Source organism: Pempheris klunzingeri, chromosome 8 (genome assembly GCF_042242105.1).
Source record: "Pempheris klunzingeri isolate RE-2024b chromosome 8, fPemKlu1.hap1, whole genome shotgun sequence".
In the NCBI taxonomy this organism is placed as follows: Eukaryota; Metazoa; Chordata; class Actinopteri; order Acropomatiformes; family Pempheridae; genus Pempheris; species Pempheris klunzingeri.
The window spans coordinates 15,671,328-15,686,751 of record NC_092019.1 but is presented as its reverse complement, the minus strand read 5'-3'; the positions used below and the strand labels follow the sequence as shown (position 1 = coordinate 15,686,751).

The 15,424-nt window shown below is 43.6% G+C and overlaps 3 protein-coding genes across 6 annotated transcripts in view; 1 reads left to right on the top strand and 2 right to left on the bottom strand.

Moving 5' to 3' along the window:
• Positions 1-972: 972 nt before the first annotated feature.
• Positions 973-11,609, bottom strand: l3mbtl1b (L3MBTL histone methyl-lysine binding protein 1b). Of its 4 annotated transcripts, none has more exons than XM_070835693.1 (22): positions 11,552-11,609; positions 9,953-10,087; positions 9,345-9,540; positions 9,028-9,241; positions 8,807-8,936; positions 8,527-8,578; positions 7,836-7,930; positions 7,612-7,716; positions 7,367-7,502; positions 7,178-7,281; positions 6,914-7,065; positions 6,492-6,595; positions 6,060-6,145; positions 5,851-5,961; positions 5,647-5,761; positions 5,319-5,418; positions 4,503-4,697; positions 4,238-4,339; positions 4,083-4,147; positions 3,814-3,986; positions 3,524-3,586; positions 973-2,399 (listed from the first exon to the last, which is right to left on the bottom strand). In XM_070835693.1, the coding sequence occupies exons 2-22, from the start codon at positions 10,061-10,063 to the stop codon at positions 2,271-2,273; spliced, it is 2,538 nt and encodes an 845-aa protein (XP_070691794.1). In that variant the 5' UTR covers positions 10,064-10,087; positions 11,552-11,609; the 3' UTR covers positions 973-2,270. The 4 variants fall into 4 exon arrangements, with proteins under 4 accessions (XP_070691794.1, XP_070691796.1, XP_070691795.1 ...); XM_070835695.1 differs by having other exon boundaries at positions 6,519-6,595; XM_070835694.1 differs by having other exon boundaries at positions 7,178-7,269.
• Positions 11,610-12,854: 1,245 nt separating this feature from the next.
• On the top strand, positions 12,855-14,926 carry LOC139205811 (putative transmembrane protein 244). Its single transcript, XM_070836136.1, has 6 exons — positions 12,855-12,917; positions 13,222-13,307; positions 14,150-14,223; positions 14,315-14,440; positions 14,526-14,570; positions 14,661-14,926. The coding sequence occupies exons 1-6, from the start codon at positions 12,885-12,887 to the stop codon at positions 14,753-14,755; spliced, it is 459 nt and encodes a 152-aa protein (XP_070692237.1). The 5' UTR covers positions 12,855-12,884; the 3' UTR covers positions 14,756-14,926.
• A 432-nt stretch (positions 14,927-15,358) lies between these two features.
• The window catches only part of sgk2b (serum/glucocorticoid regulated kinase 2b), a 4,488-nt gene continuing 4,422 nt past the window's right edge, over positions 15,359-15,424 (bottom strand). Inside the window, exon 12 of the mRNA XM_070835158.1 lies at positions 15,359-15,424. This exon is cut by the window's right edge and continues 144 nt beyond it. Within this exon, the coding sequence (XP_070691259.1) occupies positions 15,407-15,424 (18 nt within the window). The 3' untranslated portion in view covers positions 15,359-15,406.

The following is a 15,424-nucleotide window of genomic DNA, read 5'->3' as shown; positions in this document are numbered from 1 at the left end:
AGTGTTAAAATAACCAGTGAAAGTATTGGACTCGTGCTGTCAATTAAGTCATAGCAGCCACTGAAGCCTATGTTGATAAAAGCTCTGGACAAAGTTGTCTTTTTAGTAAGTTGGCTTTTTAGTTTAGTCAAGTTTAAGTCAAAAGTTAAGTACAGTAGTATTATTGGTAAAATTTACTTCAAGTATCAAAAGTGACATTATTATATGACATTATTAGATTGGATTGTTGATACTGATGCATCTGTGGGTAAGGAGCATTTTACTGCTGGTCAATGTGATGCTAGTTTCAACTACTTTGTATTTATGTGTATAGTCTAGTGGAGAGTCTAGTGGTGCGTACTTGAACCATGGGTTATTTAAATGAAACCATGTGAGAAGTTTAGAGGAGAAATCACTCTTTGGTAACTGCTAACAACCCACTGATCACAAGTCTGGTTTAATAAGTAAATACGTTTTATAAGCTTACATGCTTTTAGGCACAATCTTAATTTCAAAAGTAAGTGATAAGGTGATTGAAAACTGCATTATTTTCCTTTGAATTGTGGCATAAAAGTTTGTAAAGTAACATCTGAAGTATGAAGTGTAACTACCTCAAAAGTATTTCTAAGTGCAGTACTTGAGTAAATGTACTCGTTTACTTTCCACTCTTCACTTACAAGCGTAACCTTTAAGCCAAAACAGACAAGATGTCCTAAAAGGGCGATCAGTCAAATTATAATAGCTCACATAATCAGATCGATCCTCAAGAGAAACTCCATCTACAGCCGAAGTCCACAGTTCAACTAAGAGCTCCAGAGAAAAGCTAAAGGTGGACATTGAGTTGCGACCATTTTGTCAAATTTCTCCACCTCAAAAATTAAGAACTACAAATGTGTTTTCTACCAAATAAGTAAATAAAAAAATGTAAAGACCAGTTTTAGATTAGCTGTGTGTGTGTGTGGTGAAATGACTGAGGTCAAATGGGGACAGCAGTCAGTGTGCATCTCATTTATTTTCACCCATTCCATCAAACAGCCACAGCTACCTCAGAGCCAAAACAGCGTACCATTACCCCTTAAATTAGAATACATAAATAAAAGCCGTTTGCATATAAACAGTTGCTGATGTACACATTCCAATCTGATGAAGCACACACAGATTTACAAAGACAATAACAATGTTTGTCTTTCTTTTTTTTTTTTTCTCAAAATCTATGTATGAATTGAGGCTCGTATTTTTCAGTTCACTGTCCCAGCGTCCTTCCCTGTAGACAGATGTCAAGCCTTTGCATAACCAAGCAGGAGTAAACTCTGGTAGGGAGGACAGTCCTTTTGTAGCTGTATACTATTTACAATAGTGAATGACAGAGGTTATTGGAACCAAACAAGATAATCAATATCAACAAAACAACTAAAAGCTGTTTTTTGGGTTTTTTTTTTTAAACATTCATGTCCATGTGCCGTTCCCACAAAAAGCAGACAGAGACAAACAGAGCTGGTTCATTGTCTCGTTCCACCTTAAAAGACTGCGAGTTTCCTTGATTTAACAATTAGCCCTTAGCCTTGCTCGTCGCACAACAATCCTCTGACCAGAGAAGCAACACACACAAGCTGGTGGGAAATTACATCCTCATTTCTCAAACACACTTTTGTACACATACAAACAAACACACTCACACACAGCGTTTACTGCCCCCCTTTCAATCTAAGCTCATGCCAGCTCCAATTTTAACAAACTCTCCTGCCTTTGGGCCTGTGGAGCGACCGGTTTCCTCCATCTAGAGGAGAGAGGCTGAACTACATAGTGCTTCTGCTCCACTGAGTTTCACACTTAAAAACTTCTCACCGTCTCACGATTGTATTTTGCAGCTTAAAAAAACAAAAGAAAAGAAAAAAAACAAAACAATCTATTGCCAAGTAAAAACGAACGAAGCACAAACGCTCTTGTTCCGTCTGCTCTGAGCTCCAGCACCATTACACTTCAAATAAAACGGGAAAAGCAACAGAGTCATGACAGTAAATCCAATTCATAAACTGTACAATGTTAAGAAGCATGGAAGGTGCCTGTAGTTTTTTTTTTGTAATGATTCAGTAAACAAACACGATGTAGGTATCATGTAAAACTCTCCCTCGGGCTGATCTGTACTGTTCATCATGGAGAGAGGAGGGAGACGGGGGACAGATGGACGTTTGTAAAGATGATGGCTTCCACTTGTTTCTCCTGCGACACATGAAACCTGTTCTGGCTGATTTGATCAAATGTCTTAAGCTTGAGCCAAGGGACTCGGAGTTTTACTCTTCGTCTGCGTTCTTTAACATAAGGATGGAGTTGTAGATCTTCAGGGCAGGTCCTAACTTGATCGACAGGATCTTGACGATGTCTGTTTGGGTGAGCAGCAGGAAGGCCTCTCCATCTATTTGCTTTAAGGAAAAAAAAAGAGAAGATTTTTTTGCTGCATGTCTCCGTTTTTGTTTTGTTTCCCCGATTCTTTAAACTGAAGCTGCTGATTCATATTCATCATTAATGTCAATTCTCAGGTGAGTAGTTGCCTCACTGTTCACCAGAGAAGCACCATTTCTCTGCACCAGCCTCACTGTCTGTCTGCTTTAGTCTGTATGTGTGTCTGCTTGTCTCACACACACACACACACACACACACACACACACACACACACACACACTTGAGTGGAGAAACGGTGCATCTCTTGTGAACAGCGAGGCTACTGCTCACGCACGATAATCCACCACAGAGCTTCTGCCTCCCATGTATTTCTGGTAGAAGACCAACTAACAACAGCAAACCAAAGCGACTCGTCAATGTCATGAACTCATTGGAAAAAAAAAACCATCCAAATGCGTGAAATATTGTTCATTTTGAAACTGGTTATATGCTGATTAAGACTCATCATTCACAGGCGTTCACCCTAATTAGAGTTACTAGTTAGGACGTCTGCTAACATTAGCCTTCTAAATAATGTTAATAATGTTACACTCAGAGACTCATTATTCACAGGAGTTTATGCTAAACTCCAGCCCCTTGTAGACTTTATAGCATTTTTCACAATTGTGCAGAAGTTAGGCTCTGACTTGAGGGGTGAATTATAACTGTAGGAAATGTGAATAAAAAAATTTAAAAAACCAGAAGAAATTAGTGAAAGTTTTCTGAAAGAGCCACTTGAAGTGCAAAATTAGAAAGCTGTCAATTCAAATCAGAGTGAGCTCTTTCATGAGATAGTCAAGAAAGTAACCTTTTATATCAGAGCAAAAACAAACGTTTGTGAATGGTTACACTCATTCACTAGACATTATAGCACAAATCTTGCTTAGTGCTGAATCAATTATGTAATTATTTCACAGATTTGTAAAATCGAGACGCCCAGCTGTTAATCTGTTAGTCATTCTGGGCTCTAATCAATTTTTGACAACTAATTAAACATTAAAACAGAATTTTTATCAATTGTTAATTAAAGTAATCAGTATTTGAATCCTGAGACTTAGTGAGTTTGTGTGTATGTTGAAGTCCTGGTTGGCGATGAAGTGCTCACCTCTGTTTTAAATGTAGCAGCATGTTCTTTACATCCTGGGAGTCCTTTGACAAAAGTGGCAACCTGATAAACAAAGACAAACAACTTACAGCCAAGACCTACAAACACGGGATGTCTGAATCAATAAATGTTTGTCCACTAATCAAAGTGCCTTTATTGAAACTCATTTGTTAACCAGACAGGCAGCCAAAGCGCGCCAATTCACCAGAACAACCACAATCGCATCTAGATGCCTTCATGTTGGATGAGTGAATGAGTTTGTGCAGTGTGAGTGTGTACGCATGTCTGACCTCCTCAGCGCTCCAAGTGGCCACTCTCTTGGCAGTCAGCCCCAGGACCTCGGGCAGCAGCTGGCAGTGTTTGTCCCAGCAGAGAGCCACCCGGTGGGGGGGAGAGGCAGAGATGCCGGGGGAAAACACAGACTCGTGGAGGGCCTGCTGGAGAGAGATGGCGTCTGGAGAGGCTGTGGGGAGCGAAGCAGGAAGGGAGTGGGTCAGTGGGAGTGAGGTGGTGATCTAAATGCTTTATCTCACCTTATGCGACGCGCCTTCACACTCACCTTTACTGTCACCACTCTCCTCTTTAACATAGTGCATTTTCAGGTATTTGGGAACTGGGGCGGTCCTGAAGAAAACAACAACATGTCAGTTAGAAGTTACTCTCTGATGGACCTCGACCACAGCTTCGTGTGATAGTCTCTTGTCTTGTCTGTACCGTTTAGGCCTTGTTCCATTGTGGCTCTGCTCATTGGCTCCACCAAGTGGCTCCAGCTGGCTGTTGCGTCCTGAACGCTCAGCTTCCACTGTCACTGGTTTCCTAGCAACACAGATAACCCACTCTCTGGTACAGACCAATGGATAGAGTTGCATGCAAAACACTGATAGGGGTTCTCTTGGGAGTGTTGGTGGCTTTCAGAGAGTGTTCATGCTGTTTTTGTTACAGGGTAGAGTGACGGCCTTGTAAGTGCTCTGCAGCGAACCTGTTCTGGGAGTCTTCAGCTCCTTCCTGCTGGTCTGGCGTTGAGGAGGTCGGTGTCGTAGTGTTTGCGTGAGGGTCGGGACGACGCCCACGAGGATGAGGCCCACCGAGGGTGGAGGGTCGTTCTCCACTGAGGCGATCTGGCAGCAAGCCCTCTTTGTTCAGATTCATCTCCGAGTAGGGACAGCTCACCTGACTGCACACACAAGCCACACAAACGTTACCCACGCCTAAAATACATCATGAATGAGACAGACATCCACTTTTTACTTCTGATGCTCTGCAATTTAGCAGGTTACAACAAATAGGAAGGAAAAGCAGCTAAAAATCACCTTAAAGACTCTAAACTCCCACACATACACACACAAGCAACACATTTACACAGCCCACACAAGTATAAATTACATTTAAGAACACAGAGACTCTTTCTTCTCCTCCAGTGCATACACAGACATTGATAATAAAAAAAGTGGGATGAGAATGTGCTGTTTGAGCATCAGCAAAGGGATACAGCAAAGATAGAAAGGAAATCAGAATAATAGTTCAGAAAGTGATGTTTTCATAGATGGTACAGGGGCGGGTGCATAACAGAGGGTAAAAGCAAAGTAACAAGTAAGAGCTTAATGAGATGAAAAATAAATTCAGTATAAGTGGGTTGTTAAAATAAAAGAATACAAAATATATTCAGTGGGGAGATAACAAGAAAAAATTATCATATACGTGTCACATGACACTAAGATTGGGGGAAAAAAATAGGAAACAAAGAGAAAGAACAACACAAGAAAGAGACTGAAAGCACAAAATTGAGTACACTAACGTGTAGTGGGTCCCATAGCGAGGTCCTCTGATGTGGCCAACCCCGTTGCATCCTGGGGTAGGACATCCTTGTCCTGGGGCAGTCAATAAATCACTGGAGCCTGCAATATGCACACACGCAAGGGAGTGTTAATAAAACTATGCAAACAACTGCAAGACCATTTCCATTTTGACTTCATTACAGATTCCTCCCACCACCACATGCAGGACTGAGATGAAGGCTGAGACAAACTGTGCTGACTCATCTGTTGAAATTACAATTTTGGGTCCTCCTCCTAAGAAACCTCGACTGACCTCACTGAATGTCAGGCAGGAGGCGCGCCTCTCACCGTTAGGGTATTGTAGTGGGTGTCCAGTTTTCTGACACCACCCTACGGGGTGAAGATCAGGGCAGTCTGTCTCCACCCAGTAGTCATACTCTGAACTCCAGCCGTCAAAATGAATCTAGACGAGAAGAGGTGAGGAAACAGCAAATTAGACACAAGCTGAGCACAGAGCAGGTCAAAACATCTCGCTGAGGACACGTGCTGCACCTTTAGTCGGTGGTCCTCTGTGTCCACTATAGTGGCAACACGGATGAGCATAGGGTTCCTCTTATCAACAGCTTCCACTTTCATTCCTATCTGGAAGCCGTGTGGCGGTCGCTGCAAACACAGGGAACAACGAAAAATATCACATGACTGTATTCTGACTTCTATCGTACATGTTATAAATTATATATATTGAACTTGTATATTTGTACCGGTTTGAAGGCCCGAGCAGGTGCTGCCTGTGTGCCCGTCTCTTCCAGGTATTTCTCCCATGAGAAACTCTTGGGTTGCTTATATTCTAGAGGGAATAAAGACTCATTAGATCCATCAGTCACGGCTGACGGGCCACACATGAACACAGCAGTTTCAGTCCTGTGGTACATGTCCTGTGGATTGAAAGCTGGTGACTACCTGGTCATCCACAGGAGCTAACAGCAGCATGCATTTCTCCATTAACCTACATTTAAATCTACTTATAAAATAATTTTGAGAAATAAGATTCTTTGGAAAAATACATCTAAGGCACAACAATCATTTTATCAACTTTATCAGCAGAATCTAGATTTGTATTAGTATTTATTTCTGATAATGTTAGATTCTGCATTATTTGGGCCCTACAGTATATTAAAGTAGTTTATACTGACCCACGTGTGTCTTGGTCTGTGTCTTACCAGCTGGAGTGGTCAGAGTTAGCTCAGCCTCTTCACAGTAGCCCACAGGATGGATGTATGGACTGCTAGCATCACACCTTGACAAAAACACAATTACTAGGTGAGCAGGTGCACAATAACAGCCCAGGTTTAGATTTTTCCAAATGTGTTGCAGCTGCATAAACTCTGTTGTTATGTATGTTTGTCCAACTTTTTGTCAAATTTCCAAACTTATCCAGAAGACCTCAGCAAATTCATTTCCTAAAGCTTTCCATACTCTTCACGCCTACACAGGTGCCATGCTGATGTTGTGCAGACTTGTAAACTTGGAAAATATCAGCTGGATTTAAAGCTACAGCACTCCTCCGAGTGGACTGGAGAATATCTGTCCTATCATGCTTAAACCAGGCCCATACCAATAATCGTATGTGTCATCCCAGTTGTCAAAGTGAATGAGCAGTCGGTTGTCAACAACAGCAGCGATGGTTGCTACGCAGATCAGCGACGGGTTCTTCCGGTCGACCGCCTCCAGTTTCATCCCTGCTCTGAATCCAGACGGAGTCACAGACTAAAATGTACAACATAAAAAAGAAACATACACATTTAGCACATACAAACCCTGAATTTAAGAACAATCTGATGGCTTAAGAGTACACAGAGTGTGTGTGTTTGACACTCACGGTGTTAAGACTCTTGAAAAGGTGTTTTGGGGCCAGCTGACCTCTGCAGTTCTTCACATACATGCTCCAATTAAACTCTCCATCCTTACAGCCTACGAGACAAACTTACTCAGGAAGGTTGGAAAATCACAGATAGACGTGTCAGCTTGTCCGTGTGTGTGTTTGTGTTTGTGTGTGTGTCTCCAATACCTTTGGGCAGCAATAGCTTGTGTCCATTCTTCTCACACCAACCAGCTGGTTTCAAATCCCACGAGTCGGCGTTGGCCCAGAAGTCGTAGCATTCTGGGTAACCATCAAAGTGGAGCCTTACCCTATAGCCTTGGATCTGAGAGGCAAGGGGATGTATGAGCGAAACTCTTTGTAATGAGCAGGGATAAAGATACGAAAAGTTTTTTCTTTGCGGAACCAAAGCCACAAACTACTGGCATCCGTACCTCTGCAACAGTGAGTACGCAGAAAAGAGACGGGTGAGACGGGTCCAGCCCCTCCAGCTTCATTCCCACCTTAAAACTGTTCCTGCTTTGAGGAAACGACTGGTGCTGTAAAACAAATGTCCATCAGAGCACAGTCTTAACTGAGACCAAATAAACAAAACCATCTGGTTACACTTAAATAAATTGACTGGTGTTTATACCTATGTATATATGGAAAAAAATACCTCTTTGAATAGTTTAATGGGAGCAGCGATGGCCCTCTCCTCCTCCAAGTAAGCAGGCCAGCTCCATGCCCGCTTCTTATTGGGTGGGGCAGTGGCTGAGGGTTGGGCAGATAGAATATTATACACTGTAGTTGATGTATGAAGACCTTCATCATGCCATTGGTGGGAAACACACACCTCTTCCCCAAGTTTAAGATTGATTTAATTTAGATCAACTCAGATTACAAGACATTGTGACAAATGTCTTTGGAAGGTCATATCACAGGATAATTAGGAATAAAAAATGTTTTAATCTATACGTCATGAACATGTGAAAACTGGCCAATAATACTGATAGAACCTAATCAACAACCAGGTAAGAATATAAACTCTCATTGATTCTTGTCTTGTGTCACATTTACAGACACACGGTTCCCATAAGTTTCATTTCACTGTAAGTTTCATCTGAAAATGAAAGGTTAATATATCAAAAGAAAATCTGCAAGAGGTTTGATTTCTCAGCAGAGCAACAGCACAGCCTTAAAATACAGTTAATACTTGCAAAATTCTATCTAAGACATAGAATATTATATTTAATTGTATTTAAGACCTGTTAAGGCCTTTAATTTAGGCAATCAAGCCAGACACAGTGCGAGTCATGAAAACATCTCCATCCATCCATCCCCTGTACAGTGGCAGCAGTCTAACATACCCAGTTTGGCAATTTTGGCACCTCTTCTGCCTTTAGTTGCCTTTGCTTTTTCCTACAAAAGGTGAAATGAAAGAACATTTTAATAAACAATCACAAGTATCAACTTTTTTTCCATCCTGTGTGTTGTGTGTTTTCTCAACCTGAAGAGAGAAATGATGAAAAGAGAAAAATTCCTGGAGAAAATACTTTGTTTCCAAACCTTAGTTACTGAACAGATGAGTGGCCTGTAGCTCTGAAAGGGAACAACACTGGAGACAAATGTTAAGAGTATGCTCCTTACCTCTGGCTCCTCTTGGTTGTCTTCCTCTTCATCACCTGAATCCATATAGATCTTCCTCTTTTTGCGCACACGTTTGCCCAGCCTCTCACCCTCAACTGCTTGACTCTCCCTTGCTTCCCCTGGAGATGATCTGTAGAAAAGAGAGAGTTGGTTCATGATGATACAGGACAACCTGAAGGACATCAAAGAGGCATCTGAGAATAACGGATGTGGCGTTTTACCTGCCACTGGAGGGCTGGGCACAAATGGAGCTGCAGAATTTGCCCTGAAGGAGGGCATCCCGGGTGACACGGCCACCACAGGCCCGGCACCTTGACAGCTCCCCATTTGGGCCCACGTCTGCACTAGAGCCGACCTCAACACTGGGACCAACCTCCACACTGGGGCCCTCCATACTGGGGCCCTCCTCTAACGACAGGAGCACAGGACCGGGGGCTGGAGGACAAGGCAGAGAGAAGGGCTGAAACTGTTCACTGTGCAAACCGCACAGTGCTGCCTGCTCCTCAAAGTTATAAGGGCTAAACATGTGCTGTCATACCTTTACCTTGAGACGATCCTGGTTGACTCTGATTGGCTGGAGCTGTGGCTGTGCCAGGCTGTGATTGGCCTTCCGGTGGAGGGGTGGGAGTGTGAGACTGTGCTGGGTCCAAGGTCTCACAATTAGGCTCTGCCTCTTGCCCTTTGACCTCGAGGTCTGTGACTATCTCAAGAGTCCCAAACTCTGTCATGCGGAACTGAAAAGACACAAGAAAAAAACAGAAGTGCTCGTCAGGGTTTCTCCCAGGAGAAGGTGAGCTACCCTGATCCCGATTCATCTGCTGATGAATGTAGTCAGGAGAGAGCAACCCAATTAATAGTAACACTTGTTAAATATGTGGCATACTCTGTGTGAATAGCTTTCTCTCTCTGTCCCCTGGAGGCTAATGTTTTGTTTGTTAATGCTGTCTTTAATAAACATATGTTATTGTTTCTAGAAACTTAGCGGAGGTGGTTTTAATTTCAAGCGAGGTGGACCACCTCCTCTCAAAGGCAGAAAAGGAAATCCTGCTCCTGCTCCTTTGAACCGGCGTGTAACCAGAGACTCGTATACAATCATTTACACATTTATCGGGGATGATCCTGAACACAAACGCGTCGCCCTCATACCCTGATGTCACTGCCAGGCAGCGTGGCTATACCATCCTTCCAGTCCAGGGCACCCATCATGTCAAACTCAGCTCCCTGGGAGGGGCCATCACTGGGCGGAGTGTCAGTCATTCCCACTCCTCCGATATCCCCAACCTGCAAAGACACAAAAACAGTCGCATCAAAGACGTGTTCGTGCACTGACAGACACGACTGAAGCGTTACAAATGCTAAGAATACAAAAGAGGTTGAATAAAAAGGTTCTCTGACTTAGATTAAATCATCATCATTGTCTACTGTGTTGACAGTGTGTGGTCATCAACAGTGAGTCGGTCCCCCTGTGTGTGCTTTTACCTACAAAGTGCCAACAACGACAAATGCAGTTTCTACCTGCACTTGTAAACAGCATCGCCCAACATCACCGCTGGATGGCGACTGTGTGCAGGCTTGCAGGGATACACCATGCACTTCGATTTCAGACAAAACAGTCAATAATAATATTGTTTTGCTGGTCAACTAACAATGAAATGCGTGCACAAACGGCCCCATTAGGATGAACCTCCATCGGGATCATTGATAAACATGAGGAAAGACGTCTCAACTTTGAGTTAACCACACAAGTTCATCTTTTCCTTGTTTTAACAGTATCTCTTAAAAACGGCTGTTTGCCCGGTTATGAACAAGTGAGAGGGTAATTTGCTCGTCGATATTTAGGAGAACACTATTTTCTGCGCTGACTGGCCAAACTTAAAAGCGTTTTAATCCGACTAATATTACGATATAACGTTTTAGTCTTGACGCATGTTCAACACTGAATTAACGTGATATTTTCTGTTTGCATGGCGGCCACAACCACGTCAAAAGTAACCAACATCCCGAGCTAATAGATCTCGATTAAGTTTGACTTTGCACTTAATACCTCAGTTTTATTCTAGCCATAAATAAAGTGTATGTAAGAGCGCCCATGATTAGCATTCGTCTTATACAAAATGGCGGAGCATAGGAAGAGGCCACCAACACGTTTAAACTATGTAAATTACTCAAGTTACCCATTTAAACAAATCGTGCAAAGCCGCTACGAGTCGAACAAAAGCGGCTGCTTGCTGTGTAATTTCCTGACTGAGTGTTTTCCCTCACTCGGGATATTTTCTTCACTTTCCCCTTGTCACGGAATGTCAGCCCAGGTTGCTAGCTAGCGCTGACATGAAGCTAGCAGCCAGCTAGCTCCGCTCCGTTCATCTGAACGGGGGACTGCTAGACGGCTAGCCGTAGCATTGTGACTGGATGCAGCCAGCTAAGGACAATCTGTAATAAATAAGTTTCCCGGTTAATAACAATAGGAAAACGCATTTTGCAAAGCGCCAACAATTCGCACAATATCACGCACACTCGCAATAACACCGCGCTAATGTTACGAGCTTCAACATTGTTGCTTGATTAATTTCTTCAATAGAAACTTGAAAAAAAAAACGATTTATTCTCGCCGTTTTAAATCAGAGTGGAAATAACGTGAACTAGCGCTAAATAGCACGACGAAGGCCGGCTTTCCCCCAATTTGGCCACTGTTATTAGCAATAAATGAGTATTAACGCCCGTATTGTTTAAAAATGTGGAACTCACCTCGTTTCTGTTTTAACTCTTATTTAGAGCTGGATAGAGGGATGCGCATGCGTGCAAGATGCGCTGCCTGACAACTTTGGGTCTCGGAAAAGTTCAGTCTACTATCGGTGGTCAATACCGAGCCTGTGTGCACTCATAACACGCCCAAAACTCAGCTCAGTGCCGATACAAGGAAAACTGGCCACGGACCGGAGCTCATACCCCACCTTTGGCTCACAGCAGCCCAGCAGAAGTGTTTCCCTGAAGAAGTACGAGTGTGTGTGTGTGTGTGTGTGTGTGTGTGTGTGTGTGTGTGTGGACGGAGCGCAGGGACCGCAGTGTCTACCATAAACCGTGGAGGAGCGGTCGGTTCCCCTCTGCTCTCACCGGCCGCTTTCTCCCCACTTTAACACCCTCTGAGGCCGAAAAACAGGCAATGTATGCAGCTCCAGCCCGGAGAGCAGGCGGTGATCAGCTTCTGCACGCCGGAGCTGAGTGCAGGATTAAACACTCAGGCCTGTAAAAGCACCCGAAGTCACATTTTTAAGACAAAAAAAAAAGAAAAAAGAAACGACCCGGATACGCTGCTCCACGTATGATAAAAACACATGTCCAGTCACATCGGCTGGTGCGCATCATGTGCATCAAAACCAGCAAACCAAGCAGGAACCCACATATTGACTTTAGCCCATTCAAACCGGAACAAAACACCACATCTGATGCGCCAAAACACCAGCCTGGGTTTAATATTGCCACCGACAATAAACACCTAAGAGGAGCCCGTGTAGCGCACAATGTGGTCTCCTCTCCTGTATGTGGCACTTGTAGGCTGCTGGATGAATGGTTTATGGCTTTAATGTGACAGCTAATCCATTTAATTCAATCCTGAGATTACTAGGGGTGCTTCTCCCCTTGTCTGGGGGGGCTTTGAATTCATTTTAAGGTCGCCGTGGGTCCAAACACTCATGTTCAACCACATTTATGTCCAGCTATCCTGCAGTATCCAATCCCTCCCACATTGGGCGGCTATGATTTCTGCGGTATAATCGGGCTTCAGATCACACGGGCCACGTTTTCTAATGAAAATACACTCAGAATAAACAGCAAACCCACGCAGTATCTGCAGCAGTAGGTAGACAGTGAGATAAGTCTTTATTTCAGTCAACAAAGGCCCTGATAGGAGGTGAAATGAGTTCAGAGCTCGGCTGTGGCGAACCGGAGGCGCTGGTTTTTCTGCCTCGTGTTGGTCGCTAGATGGCAGAAGAAGATCAGTTTCCGAGGGATTAACTGGGTCCTACATTTGTGCTGCAGCCTTGGATTATTTTGTAATAAAACATCAAGTACAAACCATGAAATGGCATTCAAAGGCAAAGCGGTCGACTCAAAGGTAAGGGGGCGTTTATTGTTAACGTGTTGTGATCACGCTGTCGGTCTACTGTGGGGAAATAACGAGCGATAAAACAACATATAGCATTTCTAACAGTGTCGCTATCTGCCTGCTCACCCTCGGCTCACCCTCGGCTCACTCCCCCTCCCTCCCCCTCTCGCCTGATAGCCTATAACACATATCCAGGTTTGGGTTTGGTTATGTTGCGTTACGTGGAAAATATGCGGCGCTGCCTACTCGACGAATGGCGTGCTGTATTGTGAAATATACCCCCCCCCCTCCCCCCTGTGTCTCCATCCCACAGACCGTGCTCTTCAACCTGCTGCTGTGCCTGCTTATATTTTACTCTCTTTTCTACATGATTGGGAGCGTGTGCTTCGGTGCCTTCAGGTGAGTCTCTCACACGCATGCGCACAAACCAGCTCCTCAGCGCGTCATTATCAAGCTCTCCTGTAATCACCACAAGTCTGCGTCCAATAACCTGTAACCACTTCCAAAATAACTGCAGAATTATCTAATAGATTAAGGAAAACAGTCAAAGTATGTATGGCATGTGCCAGACTCTAATGCAAGCAACCCAACATGTTGATGATGGTGATGATGATGATGATGATGATTACTACCTGGCAGAGTGGACAGCTACGCCTCAGGACTACAGACACTCAGGGGTCCTGATCGCCAAGAGCTCCAGGTTCATTGCACGTCAATACATTTATGAACTGCAAACTAAACTTCCAACTTGAGAAATATGAACCACTGAAACGGTTTTACTTCATCCTGAGGAGCCTATGAAGAGGGGCTCACTCAAAATAGACTTACTTACTTTATTCTTTTAGTAGATGTTGTCCTTACATGGTGAATATCCTTGGATAGAGCTGTCTTTAAAAAACTGATAAAGCGCAGCAAACCTGGGCATGCAGTCTGCTTTTTACTGGTTCTGTGGACAGACCATAATGCATGCAGTTTGTTCTTAAAGGCTATTTGGAGGTTATGGGATATAAACAAAATGCACAGAAAGTAGGAGGTACAGCTTATTTTGACTAGTGGTCGTGGATCCACCAATGCAGCAGCGATTGTAGAGTCCAGTTCTCTTAAAATTGTTGAAATGATTTCACCCACACCATGCAGCCTACACCCCGAGACTCCCTTAACCTGTTGCCAGGTAGACAAATAGAAGAGCTGATATATGTTAACACTTCATAGTTTTCCCTCTTCTCTCATCCTTCACTCAGGTTGGATCACTTTGACGGGCTGATTCCGTTTGACTTCAAGACCGAACCTGCTGAATCCAACTCCAAATACTTGGGTGAGCCCACTAATTGCAGCCAATCTGATCATCAATGAGCATGAGCATTTTTTCACTTCCTGTGTTTTGTCCCTGTGTTGGTCTCCCACAGTGAACCTCCTGTCCTTGGAGCTCACCTACTTCTGCAGCGGCCTTTTGTTCGCTGCAGTGGTGCGCAGGCGGGTCTGGGATTACGCCCTCACTGTCACACTTCTGCACGTGATCATCACCAGCCTTGGTAAGGCGAAATCTACCGATACGTCTACCCACACACACGCACACATCACCCGACGTGTTGTGACGTTTTGTTTTCCATGCTGCAGTGATGCTGGAGTTTCCCGTGGTGTGGCAGTGGTGGCTGGCTTTAGGTAAAACAAACAGCTGACCCGTTAAGTCATCACATGTAACTCTATGAGCTCACTTCCCTTTTAATGCTCTACGTTTCTGTTGCTTCTTAGGTAGCGGCTTGTTTCTGATGATCTGCAATGGTCAGCTGATAGCTTACTTCACCTGCCAGAGTGACCAGAGCTACGCCTCCTTCAGCCTCTACTGACAGACAGAAAGCCACTCTGTGCAAAAACTGTTTCATAAACGTCCTTGTGAAAGGTAGAAAGCATCAGACCAGATGCTGTCGTCCTGCAGACGTCCATTAGATTCTCCACGGTGATGAGCTTTTTCTGTTTGTTTGACACATAAAAGCAGAGCTGGGTCCAATTTGTGTTTACAGGTTGCCAACAGACTGGTATCCTATTGTTATTATGTTAATGCCACAAGGAGATGTCGTCTGTATTTTGCTTGTGATTCACAATAACGCCTCTGTCACTATGCAGGATTATAAGGCGCCCTTGTGGGGTATTTTCAGTATCTTTGTAAGCTGTGAATGTAAAAGCAGAACGGGAAAGTTGCAATACATGTTTGTTATACATTTGACAGATTTAAATGTAAAGTGTTAAAATAAAACTGCTTCAGAATGTGTTTTTATTGTTTTCATCCTCTTTCATGTTAAGGACTGGTGAAGTAGTGGCCAGCCTGTTTCACATTATGATCTAAAGCTTAAAGTGTAACCATTAAAACATATTAGTACATTTTAGTGTTAGTGTTAAGAATCATTGGCGCACATGTTTAAAAATAGACTTTGGTTTAATAATTTATGATATACAAAATAAATATTTGAACAAACACACTCCCAGAGGAGTTGGCGGTGTTATGAAACCGGCTGCGA

Excerpts from the sequence above, each read along its gene's own strand:
- l3mbtl1b (XM_070835693.1), bottom strand. The coding sequence starts at position 10,063 with ATGACTGACACTCCGCCCAGTGATGGCCCCTCCCAGGGAGCTGAGTTT. Across the intron at positions 4,698-5,318 it reads CGCTATGGGACCCACTACAC|TCAGGTGAGCTGTCCCTACT; the intron begins GTTAGTGTACTC and ends TTGTGTGTGCAG. Across the intron at positions 2,400-3,523 it reads CTGCTACATTTAAAACAGAG|CAAATAGATGGAGAGGCCTT; the intron begins GTGAGCACTTCA and ends TTTTCCTTAAAG.
- LOC139205811 (XM_070836136.1), top strand. The coding sequence starts at position 12,885 with ATGGCATTCAAAGGCAAAGCGGTCGACTCAAAG. Across the intron at positions 12,918-13,221 it reads GCAAAGCGGTCGACTCAAAG|ACCGTGCTCTTCAACCTGCT; the intron begins GTAAGGGGGCGT and ends TCCATCCCACAG. Across the intron at positions 13,308-14,149 it reads GTGTGCTTCGGTGCCTTCAG|GTTGGATCACTTTGACGGGC; the intron begins GTGAGTCTCTCA and ends TCCTTCACTCAG.